General features: G+C 49.2%; 1 protein-coding gene across 10 annotated transcripts in view; it reads right to left on the reverse strand.

The window, feature by feature from the left end:
• Positions 1-220: 220 nt before the first annotated feature.
• Positions 221-14639, reverse strand: part of HMBOX1 (homeobox containing 1) — a 250723-nt gene continuing 236304 nt past the window's right edge. For 6 of the 10 annotated variants that reach the window (XM_066388318.1, XM_066388290.1, XM_066388309.1 and 3 more), the window contains one exon: positions 4387-13303. In XM_066388318.1, coding sequence (XP_066244415.1) covers positions 13166-13303 — 138 coding nt within the window. In that variant the 3' untranslated portion in view covers positions 4387-13165. The other 4 variants (XM_066388344.1, XM_066388334.1, XM_066388351.1 and 1 more) reach the window with 3 other exon arrangements.

Here is a 14639-nt window from a genome sequence, read left to right on the forward strand (position 1 = left end):
GGATTCAGGAGCTCTGAGCGCCTGCATTCCTTCAACAGGTCATGTTTGTCACCTTAGCCCTTTCACATGTCCTTGGGTCTTAGGGGGCACCAATCCTTTTTTAAAGCACAAGAGACTGATGTGCAAAACAGAAGCACCCCACCACCACCACCAACATTTTTACTGGGCACTTCCCAAGTGCTTGTTCTTCCCAAAGAAATCCCAGCCAGTCTTTGTTCAGTTATACGTTTTATTCTCTAATAGGTACAATACTAAAATAAACACAAATTAAAAAAAAGTTTTATTAAAACAAAACTGTACAAAAAAGCAGTATATACTACATTTTAATTACAGAACAGTCTACTGTCCAAAAGGCACTAATCCAGAATAGGAGATACAATGATACAGGACTCATTGGAACTATTTTAATCAATACAATAGGGCACTTGTTTCTTTGACCATTTACATCTAGAAACAAGGGCTTTTTGCTACAGCCATTACACACTGTTATAAATATGAGTCCCTCGGATGAAGATGCAGTATCGCTCTCCCTAGAGAAGGTTCACGTCAAGAGGAACGGTGGTGGAGCTGAGAGGTGGGTGGGCAGCAGGGGGTCGGGCCCAGGGCCGCTAGGCACACGGAGCTTGTCTTCCAGCCTGGCCCCTCAGCTGGCGGCTTCTGCCTGTCACCAGCAGCCACTGCACCCCCACCCCCCACCCCGTGTGTTAGCACCGGGAAGGCGGGTTCTGAGACACTCAGGGAACAGGCTGCTGGAGGGCTGGGTGGTGCAGCGCCAGCCACGCAGCCAAGCGGAGGCATTTTGGTTAACTTGTTCTGAAAAAGGCAGCAACTACTCAGGGACAGGGAGCCCCGGATGGCCGGTAAGTGGGCACTGCAGCCAGGCAGAGCCTCCTCTGCTTTCTGGGCAAACCTATGGCCCAGAGATAAAGAGGGCCGGGCCTCCGTTCAGGGAGGCCTTGCGTCCCCTCCCAGTGAGCCCGGTGGAGAGTCTCCGGCAGAGAAATCTGACAATCACTTGTTTTGGAAGCTGATTTCTATAAGCGGGATGTTGCTTCCCAGAGGCCTGCCCTCCTGGGTCCTGTCTCAGGACCTTGGGCGGCTCCTGGGCAGTGCAGGGCCGAGCTCTGTCCGCTCTCCGAGCCGGGTGGCCTGGATGACCCTCTAAACACCTGGTTTCGTTCTCTTATAGACTCTGGACCTAAGGAAGAGCGATACTGCAGCTTTCCAAACAGTGTTGTACACACAGAGACGAAGACAGGCATCTGATGTTAACAAAAATAAGTAACAAAGAAATAGGATTAAACCAAATCTCTTCTCACAGCTTCCTATACTACATCCTCCTTCTGCTTAGCAGAAAATTGTACGTACACAAAAATACAAATACACAATTTTGTAGAACAGTCTGATTTTAATATATTTATATATATTTATATTTATATGAGTGGCAGGTTAGTCATTATATAGAGCTTTTTGCACTTTTGGCTCATATGCAACAAGGCTTATAAATTCAGCTTTAGCTTTCATTCAGGTTTTATAGCTTTTGAACAATTGTTTTCACATTTAAAGCAGCATCCAATTTGCACTAGGAGTTTGTGGTGATCACAGGGAAGACGGGGTTGGGCGGTTCCGGACGGGAGGCAGGGCCGGGGCGCGTGTACATTCCAGTGTGTGTGGTGACGCTGGGAGGACTGCTAGGGGACAGAGGTGACCATGATGACCCCTTGAGGTAGACTGAACACCTTACAGCAGACTCAGACACAGGTGCAACTCCCCTCAGGGACACATGGTGCACAGGTGGGGACAAGCAGACACCAGAGAGAAACACGAAGACTAGGATACACGGCGGCCGGGGCCGGGGCGGGAGCGCTCGCCCCTCGGTACTCGGTATCTGGCGGATGCTACAGACTCTCGGGCGGCCCCAAGGCATCTGGTCCGTGGTGTCTGATCAGATTGCGACAGTCAAGCTCGCTGTCTGCTAACTTGCTGTGCCAGCTAGCTGCCCCTGCAGTGCCAGTAAGAGCTGCACACCGTCCGCAGTGGAAGCACTCCCCAGCACTGGGCTCGCGGAGAGTTCAAGTCCAGGTAAGAAAACAGAAACCGGGCCTCTCTCCCTGCCGCTACCTGCCCTGCCCGAGTTTCTGCAGCGCCGCACTCCCTGCATTCCTGCTCAGTGACAGCCTGGCAATCCACGAGCACTCGGTAGAACCTGTAGAAACAGCATCTGAACTGAGTGACAGTGACAGCTGAGTCCAGGTCGCTGACACTCCAGAAAAACCAACTTCCATGATCACCACGGCAACCTCCCTATCTGATCAGCCCGCCTCCCTGCTCTACCCCACTCTGAGACTTCCTCTGGCGAACGCCCCCCCCCCCCCCCCCCCCCCCGTGTTCAACATGAACACCCAGCGTTTGGGTTATTACATTGTCTGAACAAAAATGCTGGGTTATTAATGAAAATAAAGTGCTTGGCTATGGATTGTTCCTTTTCCAAAACCTTCTAACGCACCGAGCGATCTGAGCGTTGCCTGGTGCCGTGATGTGAACAGCGAGCAGTCATGAACCATCGTTAAGTGTGTCCACCACGGAATAAAGGCCCTGGGTTTAGGTCAGACTAAAATTACTTTAAAAATGAAGCAAACAATCTCACACTCATTTTCAAAGACGCACTTCTGATCTTGCTTCACCCCTGCTGGTGACGGCCTTTTGAGCCCTTGTGAGCAGACAGCCTACACCACAAACCCAGGGAGAGAGGAGACAGGGCGGTGACCAGGGCTCTGGGCGCTGACAGCGGCAAGCGCATCACTGTGTTCCAACTGCCGACACTGACTCTGCCCTGCGGGACCTGGGTGCGCTGGCAGCTGCTCCTCCTTCCTCACTCAGTAGCTAGGGACTCACTAAGCAGGCTTTTACACTCTGACCAAGACCACAACTCTATCAACAGAAACACCCCTAAAAGAGAAGCCCAGGGGAGAGCGACAGAGCCAGCCCTGCGGGGTAGTGACGCCGTGCCTGCCCTTGCTCTGCCTGCAGAACACTGGGACTGGCATGGGGGCGCCCCTGCCCTCCCCTGAGGGCTAAGTGCAGGGTGGGGAGGGGAAGGGGACAGGGCACCGCAACTCTGGCAGGTTCCAGAGGTCTGTAACTTGCTTAGGCACTTAACATAAATAGAAATTGACCCTTGGGAGGTACTGCACACCCAGGGGCATGGCCGTGGAAGCAGGGAGCCCGCGGGGGGTCAGAGAAGGCTGTGGGCTCTTCCAGGGGAGGCAGCTAGGATGCTCTTGGCGTGTTCTGGCAGAGACAGCGGCCCACCTTGTGGCCCGGGTGAGTCAGGACACGGGGGGGGGGGGGGGTCAGGGGAGGGAAGGCTGGCGCCTGCTCTAGACACACGGCCACAGGGCTGAGGGTGACATGCGGGCTGCACAGACTTGCTTTCTGTTCTCAGGATGAGAAAGATTACTAGGAAAAGAAGAGGCCTTCGAGAGGAGTGTTCTGACAAAACCAGCGATCAGTAGGGAAGCACTGGGAAGAGCAGCTCCCCTGCCGCCCCCAGCAACTTTGGCTTTGGTTTCGCAGTGCCCGTGACCAGAGCTGCATCGTCACGGGTTCACTGACACAAACGGACTGAGATGCGGTTTTCAAGGCCAACAACCAACACTCTCGAAAGGAGCCCACAGCTGAGCTCTCACCCTCGTTCAATCCGCTCTAATGTATGTGCTGCCCACCCCACCACGAATCTGGCATAAAAACAAGAGTTCAATGTAATATCACTAGAGTGGCTGCTGTTTACATTAATACAGCACTAATGTCGTTTTGTTTCCAGTTTAATAGCTTCAGTGAATGATGAAGTGGAAAAATGACCCTTGCAAGTTTATGCTGGGCTCTTAGTTCCAGTAAAGCGAACAGAATGGAGAGGGTTCTGTGCTCGCAGGAAGTCAGAAAATGAGACCAAGATTGAAACCTGACCTGGAAGTGACAGGAAGCTGAAAGAGCCCTCAGGGAAGCATGGTTTTGTGACCGTCCCTGGGTGTGTATTGGCTGGTGAGGGCCACGTGTCCCTTCTGAGGGACGGGTTAGTGTCTCCATCCCACACGCCACCAGGGGTGCCAAGTATGGACCAGTACTAAATGGGAGGCACAGATACCTTCTTCCCCTAAGAGTAATAACAGGGTAGGTTTTCCTGGTGAGGAAAGTTAAGTAGAAACCTGTTAGTTAGCAAATGAAACAAGATGCCTAATTATAGGGACTACCAGTACCAGTCAGCTGAGCTGGTAGGCCACTCACAGGGTCACTCCAAATGGGGCCTTGCTCCTGGGGTGGTACTCACTCTCTCGGGTTTCATGGATGCCCAGGGCAGAGCAGAACCACTCATTTTTGAGAGAGAGAGTGGGGTGACCATGAAATTTTAGTCAAGTCTCTGGTCTGCTTGGACTCCCATGTCCCTAAACAGTCACCGTGCCACCAAACGAACCCCTTTGCTGCATGTGGCTATTTTGAGCCCAAACCTGAATCTCTCCATGTACCTGCTGCTTCTGGCCACAGCGACTCCTGAGCAGCCCCAGGGAGCCCAGAGCAGGGCAGACTCAGAGACAAAATAGACATTCTAGGGCCTCCAGCCTCCACAAGTACTGGCCCAGCCACACTGCCTCTCCTGACTGTGACGGGAGGGACAGCAGAATGAGCTGGAATGGCTTTTGCCAAACATTGTGAAACTAGCAGGATGCCTGAAGGTGACAGGTACTGAGAACACGCTAGAGAGGCTGAACAGAAAGAAAACAGGAAGCAGATCCTGCAATGTTCTCTGCCTCAACTAACCAGAACCCACACCAGCGCCAGGGAATCCCACCCCCAGAGCTCAGACTGTGAAGCCTTTCTCCCCAGGAGAGTGCACGCCCTGCACGAGAGGCTCGCTGTGCTCCTGTGGCCCTCACTGAGGACAAAGGCCAGGGGAGGGGTGATCAGTGTTTAGATTGTCCTGGTGACACTGGTGTCAGAGGGAATCGAGCACAGAGGGTGACGGCAGTGTGCTGGTGGGGTGCATCCAGCACCATCCCACAAAGTGAAATGGGTAAAATGCGGTGGTTTCCCTCCGAGCAGCGCCGGGCAGACTGCAGTCTCCTCCGTTAACATCCTCCTGCTGGAAGAAACCATGAGGGCGGTGCGTCGGCTCAGGGCCTGTGCCTCTTCCAGAATCAGCGAGGCAGTAGCAGCTCCCTCACGGCGCACGGCGCCCACGACGTACGTGCTCAATGTCAGGCTGTACTGGGAGCTCAGATTTTCTGGGAGGTCTGCATGTTTGCCTTGTGTAGCATTATGATCTAACATGACAGCCTCTTTAGTTTCTTGTAAGAACAGTTTACTGTCTTTTCTCCTAAAAATACATATTTCCTGGGTAAGCACTACCTATATTTTCACTAATTTTGGTGAGATGGTTTCATTTATTTTTTTCTCTTTTAGTGAGGGATGCTGATGGTAAAGGACTCTGGGCAGGGCGCTCTGAATGACGGAAGTGGCCTGAGACATCTGGGAAGGGAAATGTCTTCCCAACTTGTTCTTCCTAAGTAGCACTCATTAGGCAGCACAGTTAGTACTCTGATCCCTAAAATAGATTGTGTTAAGAGGTTTTAACTGCAATGATAATTCTGTTTTCTCTGAATGTGAGCAGAGTGTCAGAACGTTCTGCTGCTGTCCGAGCATGTCTCAGCACTGCCGCCATCGGCTAGTCGTCTCAGAACTGCTCTTCAGATAGGTTTTCAGTTCTGATGGAGAGTTGTCTTTTAGCAGCTGGGCAACTGAGAAAATGGATGGGGTACTCTTTGGGGTCATAAATCCATACTCTTCCCAACTGTCAGAAGACGGATGGGAGCCCCCTGCAAAATTTTCATGACTTCGCATGTGCTGTGTGGGGCGGGGGGGCTGGCAGGTGCTTTCAGATCTCACAGGAAGAGAAGCAGTAACAACCTTTCATGGCATTACTGTTCCTGGTCTGACCGAACTGGACATTGGACTATAGTACTTCGAGGGGAACAGTTTTGAAAACTCCAAGGCAGAACCTTTTTCCAATTCTGTGTGTTTGGGGGTTGGGGGAGCAGCCTACCTCAGCATGTTCATACACTGGAGTTTAGCTAGCATCTGGGTTAGGGTTCCTTCCGGTATGTGCACAGCGGAGGAGCCGTATGAAGATGAGCAGGAAACTATGAACAAAAGCAGGAGCTGTATTTGCTTTGGTGCCTCCTAACCGGCCCCAGGGCGTCCAGGCCTCACCAGCTCGTGCATGCTTGTGCAGACACGCCTGACCACGCACCTGAGGGGAGAGCCCAAACGCAGCTGTTCCAGAGAAAGGCTAGAGGACAAGCCCCAGGGTGAGAACAGTGGGCCTACTGGGCGGGGGCCTGGGCGTGGCCGAGACCACACACAGTGCTGGACACTAGAGTGGAGGGAAGAGGAGGGAAGCAATTGGGAGGGAGACACAGGCCTGGGCCTGTGCTGGGCAGACAGGCCTGCTGACCACAGCGCCGCACTTGTCTGTGACAGGGTGTGAGAAGGCCGGGTGGGCCTTGCGCATCCTTCTCCGTAACATTCAGACATAAACGTCTGGGCTCTGTTTCCACCTCGCAGCGGTTTAGAGCTCACGTGTGCTTATGTATGTTTGTGTCCTATGATCCATGAGGAAAACCCTATTTAACTCACATGTGAGCACCTACTTGATAAATACTTTCAGATAGTGAAGGCAATGCAAATGTCACGTAACCAAGGAAACATGTAAACTTCTAAGGGACTTGTTAAGCAGCAAATGGCCTCAAGTCCAGCCAACGCAATACATAAGCTGGTTAGCAAGCTGGACAGAGGAACCAGGAGGTCTGTCCGTGGCTGACTCAGTTTGGGATTCTGACTATAATTTCTGCCAAATGTGAAGCGGTGTGTGAGAGAGGCTTCAAACACTTTAGAAGTCAAGTAGGGAGCCATAATCAAAGGCTTCCATTTTGGAGCTGAAATAACTCCAAATCCTCCTCTGCCACTTAGGAGAGGACACAGACACCATGCCATTATTTTGGTTTACTGAGCTGCTGTTCCCAATGTTCCTGGGAGCATTCGTGCTAAAAGGGAACAGGGAATGGGAGAGCTGCCATTTCTAGTCACATAAAGGACAGAAATCCTTTTAATTATGACCATGCCAATCTACATCTTGCTAAAACAGCTAATTACATGTCAGGAGGACACTCAGTCATTCAGAACAATTGTCATTAGATTTTTTATATACTTATTCTATGCCACCCCCTCAATTACCATGGTTACAATTTGAAAGGATTCAGGCAACCTTCACTTGATCACAGCACAGCAATGTGCATCCGAGAGTTAATTATGGCTGTATGGAGCCACTTTTATTTTAAAGAGAGAAGCTGAAAATGCAGCCAGCATCCTGGGATGCCTGAAGTGAGAGCCGGGTCGTGTGCACACGCCCTGCCCGGTCGGCGTGTGGTGGCCCTGCGAGGCTCAGACACCACCAACGGGGGGACAGCACTGGGGCAAACTGAACTGAAAACCTGCTGAGTAAAAGGGACATTGGGAGAGGAAGGCCAAGCCCCCGCAGAAGGAGCCAGCTCCCTGAGAGCACGGAAGGCTCACGAGGTGATGCTGTGACAGGTGTGGTGAGCTGTCAGGGCATAAAAATGCCAGTGAGCTTTCACCTGAATGGATCTAGTTCTGCTCACTGCCTGGTCCCAAGTGTCAGAGAATAATGACAAAAAAAGGAGTTCAGGGACATGCACGGCTATAATCCAAGGCCTCCTGACACCCTCGGGCTCCAGGGCTGGGAGGAGAAGGGAGATCCGCAGGGCGGCGAAACTCCGCCTCTCTTCCCGGCTGGTTCTTCTGTCTGGGTTACAACAGCACCCCAGTGCTGCAGAAACTGGGTTTCCCAGATCATTAGCTTTCTGTTTGCTGCTATTTCTCATCTCCACCAAGAAAGAAGGATGCTAAGAATGGAAACTTCTCAATTTATAAACTAGCTTTTCAATGTCCACAGACATGAACAAAGTTGTGCCTCAGAGATGAGTGAGTCCACCGTCGGCCCTCTAAGACAGCGAGAGCAGTGGCGTGTCCCTTTCAGGTGTCAAGGGTTAAAAACAGCTTCTCCGAACATAACGTGTCTGTGAGAGGAGTTTCTGTATTGGGCAAAGGACTCTGAGACGTGATGTAGTGACAGGCCCTCCTCACCACCTCAGTATGGCAGCTCAGAGCGGTGAGGACATCCCTCCTTTTTGGAGCAGCCGTCTCTTGAAAAGGAGACCACAGTACAGAAAAGAAAGGGTCTCTGCCTGTCAGCATGCCACCATCAGAGACCCCAAAAACCTTCTGTTCTCATTCTGGTGCAGTGCCTTTCAAATGGATAACTTAGCTATCACTAGGTCAAGAAAATTAGACATGGAAATTGAAGAAAACAGTAAGAGGGTTTTCAGGGCATGCAGCTCAGTTTGCCAAATTCACTATGGCTGACAAAAGATCCCCAAGTCCTGAGAACGCATCCTTGCTATTTAGAGAGCATACAAAAAGGAATGTATTATATGGTAATTCCCACCCCGCCTCAGTCCCAAAGCACCCCCACCCCCACTCCACAAAGATATCACCAGCAGGAGGTGGGCAATGTGCCCACCTTTCACTCGGGAAATCCTGACAAACAAATCCGGCTCAGTAAAGCTATCAACGGACTTGGCTGGTCTCAGTATAGCCCCAATGAATGCAGTAGTAAAACATCACTAATAATCACAACAAAATGACAAAACCCATCATCACGCTGACATAAGATTGAAATCACAGACAGAGATAACACAGAAAACCAACCCACAATGCTGAGGGTTAGGACTAGTTGCAGAGTGCTGCTGACCACAGGGTCATCAACAAGAAAAATTATTGCCTAACAATCTGTGGAGGCTCATTGGGGAAGAATACTCTGGTGGTTCTCTGAACAACAAAAAAAGGCGGAGTCATGAGTTAAAGGGGAAGACTGCTTCTAACCAAACCCTTCTTAAGACCAAAGAGAGTAAGGACGAAGTTCACATTTTGAGGACAGGTTAGGAGATCACTTATGAATAAGGGACTATTTCCACTGTTATGGGCAGAGAAAATGTAGCTAGCTGGTCAGTGGAATATGTAGGTGGTCAAAACATTGGGCTGCAAGACAGGAAGGTGTGTTTGTGTGCAGAGAGGGCCATGCTGTGGGAATAAACTGCAGCCAAGAAGCCAGCTCCAGACAAGGCCTTCGTGCCAGGGCCCAGAGGGAAACGGGGGAGCTGTTCACAGACGGAGAGGGTGGGGCCGAGGTTTCTGATGAAACAAGCAAGTCTCCCTACACTTGGTACCTGACAGTAGAATCCAGAAGGGAAGGTTACAGAGACAAAGGCCACACAGGGAGAAAGGAACAACTGTATTTGTGAACTCAACTAGTTCCTTCGAGGTAAAAATTATCTGGAAATCTGGCCCCACAGAGCTGCTGCTGACTGGACAGCCGCCGTCAGAACCCGGGAACTGGAGTAGGGGTCTGTGTTCAGTGTTTATGCGCTTCTTCCTCATTCATCTTTTTAGGTGGTACCTTCACTGAGCTGAAGTAACAGGTGCCCTGAAGGGGTCTTCCTGTTTGGAAATGTAGGGGCAGGGCTGTCCCGCCCAGTGACAGCGTGGGCAGTGTGCAGATTCCCCAAGGAGGTAGAAGGCAACCACACTGACCCACCCCCCTTAAAGGAGAGATTGTAAAGCAAATTGCCTTAGGGGCATGCCAGCACTCCGACTGCTGTAACAGCCAGCATGTCTGTCTGGCGCTCGCTGGCTGTGGAAGGGCTCGGGTAGAAGAGTGCTCTGGCCTCCATCGAGGGTTCGAGTCTTCGATAGGCAGACATTTTATTAGATGGTCCATCTTTAGAAGGTCCCTTTGTAAGGCTGTGTTTAAGAAGGGTAGGAAGGAAGAGTACCCATGTGACCCTATTAGTAATTTAATGAAGTCTTACAAAAAAAAAAAGCCAGTTACATGAACTGCTGGCAAGCCCCCCCCCCCCCCCCGTTAGTCTCCCTCACCCAGGAAGCAGCAACCCCGGAAGGAAGTTCATCACAAACTGAGAGAGAAGAGGCAGGAACAGCCGAAGAGCACAGCGTCGGGTTAAGAGCCCAGCTACTTCCCCTTCAGTAAGAGACTAGTTTAGAGTTTCTATTTTAATATCACCTCGCAAACCTAACAAAGCTTAAGAAAAAAAATTACTAACAAAGATACTACAAATTAGTGGCAACACCATATGCCTTTATAATAACTACAGTAACCTGGACGAGACAGTGGAACTGAACTTGGTAGCAAACAAAAAACCATGGCAGATTTAAGTGTAGGCCCCAAAGAACTAGATGTTTTACTCTTGGTGAAAAAGCAAAAGTTGTATGTAAGGCAGTGAGTCTTAAAATCAAGCCAGCAGTCTTCTTTAATGAAAGAATTCTGGGTGCAAGATCCCCTCCTCCTCTGGCTCCTGCTAACACCGATAGATGCTCTCCCTGCAGCAGACACACCCTGTCCCTTTCCCCAGACTGCCAGATAGGGTCTGGGACTGCCTTCACGGTCATTCACTCTTTATTCTCTGTCTCTCCCCTTGCTCCTTCCTTAAAGGTCTTAAAACAATTAAACCTTTTAGCTCTCCTCTGGCAATCAACTGTGGTTCTTTAGAAACTGCAGCTGTCTCAATAGTTTGAGTTCGTTTCTTTAAAAAGACCAGCAAGAACAAATGATACTAGCAATCCCATCATAAAGAAGCTATCAATTATAATGATCGCCTTACAATAATAAATCATGGATGTGGCTTGTCAGACAGTGTATTTTTCTCTCTCCTTCTCCTTCTGATTCAGCCTAGAATAAGCCCACAAAATTCCACTGAAATGGAAAGATACAATGTTATATTTCTTCTAAGTAATATAAAAGGACAGAAAGATAACACAATCTCCTAATTGAAATAAAGTCAAACACACCAGGAAAGAAAATGAGCAGGTGGATCATTCCTGAGAATAACAAATGCTACTCTTGAATTGGTTGGTTCAAGTAATACAGTAAAACAGAAAAGGTTACTCCGTTCTACTTCAATTCTTGGAAGATGAAAAACTATATACACCCCCCCCCCCCAACCCAGATCCATGGGTAACAGGAGGCCAGACCCTGCCGATAGCTCTTTAAAGTCACAGACCCAAACAAAGTGGCATTTTCATGTCCCTCAAAGGCTTCCTCACACCGACATGAGCAGGACTTAGCACATGAGCAGGGTTAGCAGACACAGAGCTGGTCTCATCAGCATGTGCCTTCAGTGGACTCAGACCAGCTAAGAACTGGTGGCTATGCAGTATCTCACTAACGAGAAAGAAAAAGGAAGGTCAGGAAGTCTCACTCTCAGTGGTTTTAAGTTGACTACATTTGATGGGGGAGGAGGTAAGGAAATGGCACCTTCTTTCTATCTTAGAAATCGTTTCCAGGTACGGACAAAAGACCAAAGCCCTGCTTAACAGCCAGCCCCCCGAGTCCCCTGTAAACAAGGTTTCGCTGTACACAGACAGGAGAGATGGGATGAGGCAGGCACACCCTGTGCTGACACACTGTGACAATGTGGCAGTAATCGGGATGCCGAGACTGTGTTCATACAAGGCCAGCTGATGTAATTTTCTTTGATGCATGAATACTTCATCATTTTGCTACCAGATGACAAGGTGATCACAGGGTGACTTTATAACGCAAGTTCACTGTTTGGTATTTTGAGTTCTCAAAATGAAAAAAAGATTTATCAAATATAAATATCTCTAAAAAGTAACAAAAGTGCTACATATGTGACCAAGGAAAAAAATTCCATTAGTTACTGCTGCTTAAAGTAGATTAAACTTTACAAACATTACCACATCCATTATCAATATGGCTTCCAATTATTAAATAAATTGCCTTAGCAACACAGCTTTTCACACCTCTACAAGGCTAAAGAGAACACCAAAGCAGTCCGTCTGGTCCCACCTCACAGACCCACCCCTCATGTGGCAGACGTCCCGTTTTCTCTGCACCCATTTAGAAAGTGTTTGCATTTGTGACAGCCAGTCAGCAAATCCCCCTACAAAGTTCTCTACCAACCTCTGACATTGGGGGGCTTCAGTTAATGGATACAAGACTGAAAGCTCATCCACTCACTTTTCACCTTAGCTTCATCCTTGAAAGACCTGTTTTGGCAGCAGGGAAAGGGAGCAGATAGGAGGCAAAGCACTTCCAGGATGACCTCCAGCGCTCCTCCAGGTAGGCGCACACTGGAGCTACTTCTAACGTACAGTGGTTCTGAGAACTGGACTCAGTGTCCATCATACATTCAGCTCATGATTTTTCCAATGCCTCTCAAGCTGGGTTATTTTTTTAATGACTTCTATTTTTGTCTTTTTTGTTTTGATCATGGTCCCAAAGGTGGAAGGCAGTATTTTATCTACTAAGTTACACAGCTGATGAGAGGAATGGATGTCTGTGTCAGGCATGTTAACATCAACCACAATCTGAGATCAAGTTTTCCCATTGACACTCTTAGCACAGCACCCAAAGAAGTAGAATCTAGCCACAGTGTGACTATTATGAGGCACGGCTTATTGCAGCTGGAAATCAATTCTCCCCTCTCCGAGGTGGGGGTTCCAGTGTCCCTTTTAGTCTGCGGACACTCCCCACGCAGTGTCTGTCAGTCCTGGCCGCACTACCTCAGCTTGCATCCTGTCAGTCTCGAGGAAAGAAGGGGTACAGACGAGTGTTAAGGAATCTAAAGGTGCCCAAGGTTTTACACAGAGCTAACATCTGAGAACTGAGGTCTATCTATCAATAAATACCTGGAAGCACTTTCTTGGAATGCTAAGACAGAGCAGCAAGGTTTTCAAGCCTCGGGGGCTGGGAGAGGGAGGTTTGGTTGGTTGGTTGCTTGCTTATTATTTACTGGGAGTTAATACTGAGAGAGTAAGTATATGCAAAGGCTGAGGGCACCATGCCATCTTCACAGAACAAGAAGACCCTAACGGCTAACTGACATACAAGAAACTGCAAGTTATACTGTAAGAACACGTGTTAAGGACCGAGGAAAGTCTGCTAAGGTGCTACGTCTAAACTAAGTTAACTTCTGTGTTCACCCCTCCCTGATCAGTCGTCATCCAGGGCCTCTGTCTTGATTTCGTTGGCTCCTTGTCGGGCCAATGCCAAGATAGTGTGGTTGACTGCTGCCATTTCCACAGCTAATGAGATGGGGTCTTGGTGGTCACTATGGCTAGTGCTGTCATCCTAGATGTGCAGAAATAAGAAACAAGTGTTATTAGTGGACTGGTAAAATTCTCTAGCTCATAGAAAGGCATGCTGGGGGCACAGGAGGCAGAACATCTGGGGGAGGGCACAGTGGGGGAGGGGCTTGTGGTAGCGTGGAGGTGAAATCTATTTATGTAGACACTGAATGGATATAGATTCAGAGACTTCCGGTTTACAGTTTTATGATTCAACAAATAAGCACAAAAATATTTTCTCTTGCTCAGGACTGTATTCCTTCTTTCAGGAAGTTGCTGGTGATGATCAACAAACCTGGCTCATTACAGTTTTGTGAAAAATAGATCGCTAGTCATTGAAGGCCAGACTATCGGACTCTGCACTGGGACTCTTACAAACACTGTAGGTTATTAGAATCCATGGTATCTCTCTCTACTGAACTGAGAAGACTAGACAAAAAGCTAAACAGACACCAACATCTTACAGAGAAAAACACATTTTTGTTTTAAAAAAATCTCAATTACAACAGGACAGGATGTAGAACAGGTGTAAGGCAGCTCCCCTGCGGTGAGGCTCTCCCCGACACAGCCGGAGGGTCACACTCAGAGCTGAGAGCACCGGGCGGTGCAGGCGGTGCACAGGCCCAGAGCAGTGTTACAGATAGGGGCAAGTCTCCCACCTGTCACATCTTCAGGGGAACTCTGAGTATCAAAAAGCTCTGGAGAAAGAGTAAGACCCTGGGGGGAGGGAGGATGTGGTGCCCTAGGGCATCTGGATAAAAAGATGGAAATGATGGGCCTACACTGGCAGGTTGAAAATAACAGCAACGTTTCCAGATGGACTTATAGAACATTCTCTTGAGTAAAATGTGGAGCTTCAACTTGGAGCCCTAAAGAGAAAAAGGGCACTTGGGGAAACAGGTCCACGGTCCATTCCCACTGTCCAGGACTGGCCGCAGGGCTTCAGAGAGGGTCGTGTGGAACCGCGTGCGCACACACACGGCCTGGCAAGCAGGCTGCAGTGTGGGAGGCAGAGGGAGAACACCGTGGGCCATATTCCAGGGCCAGCTGAGGAGCACGGCGAGGGAGTCTTACACAGCAGTTTCCTTTCTGGGTTCAGGAGAAGAGACCATATTCCAAATGGAAATGAATTTTAAATCCTATAAAATTTTTAATGAAATCTGTGAACAGATATGTGGGGGAAAATTTCCCTCATTCTTAGTTACTGAATTTTTCCATCCAGTGGCTACAGTTAAATATATTTCCCCCCGAACGATGAAGACTAAGTAGGGTGAGGCGAGAAGACATGCATTCATGAGAGAATGTGAGTGTCACTGTGCCAGACTCTGGAGAGAGCCACT

This window comes from Saccopteryx leptura, chromosome 1 (assembly GCF_036850995.1).
Source record: "Saccopteryx leptura isolate mSacLep1 chromosome 1, mSacLep1_pri_phased_curated, whole genome shotgun sequence".
NCBI lineage: Eukaryota > Metazoa > Chordata > Mammalia > Chiroptera > Emballonuridae > Saccopteryx > Saccopteryx leptura.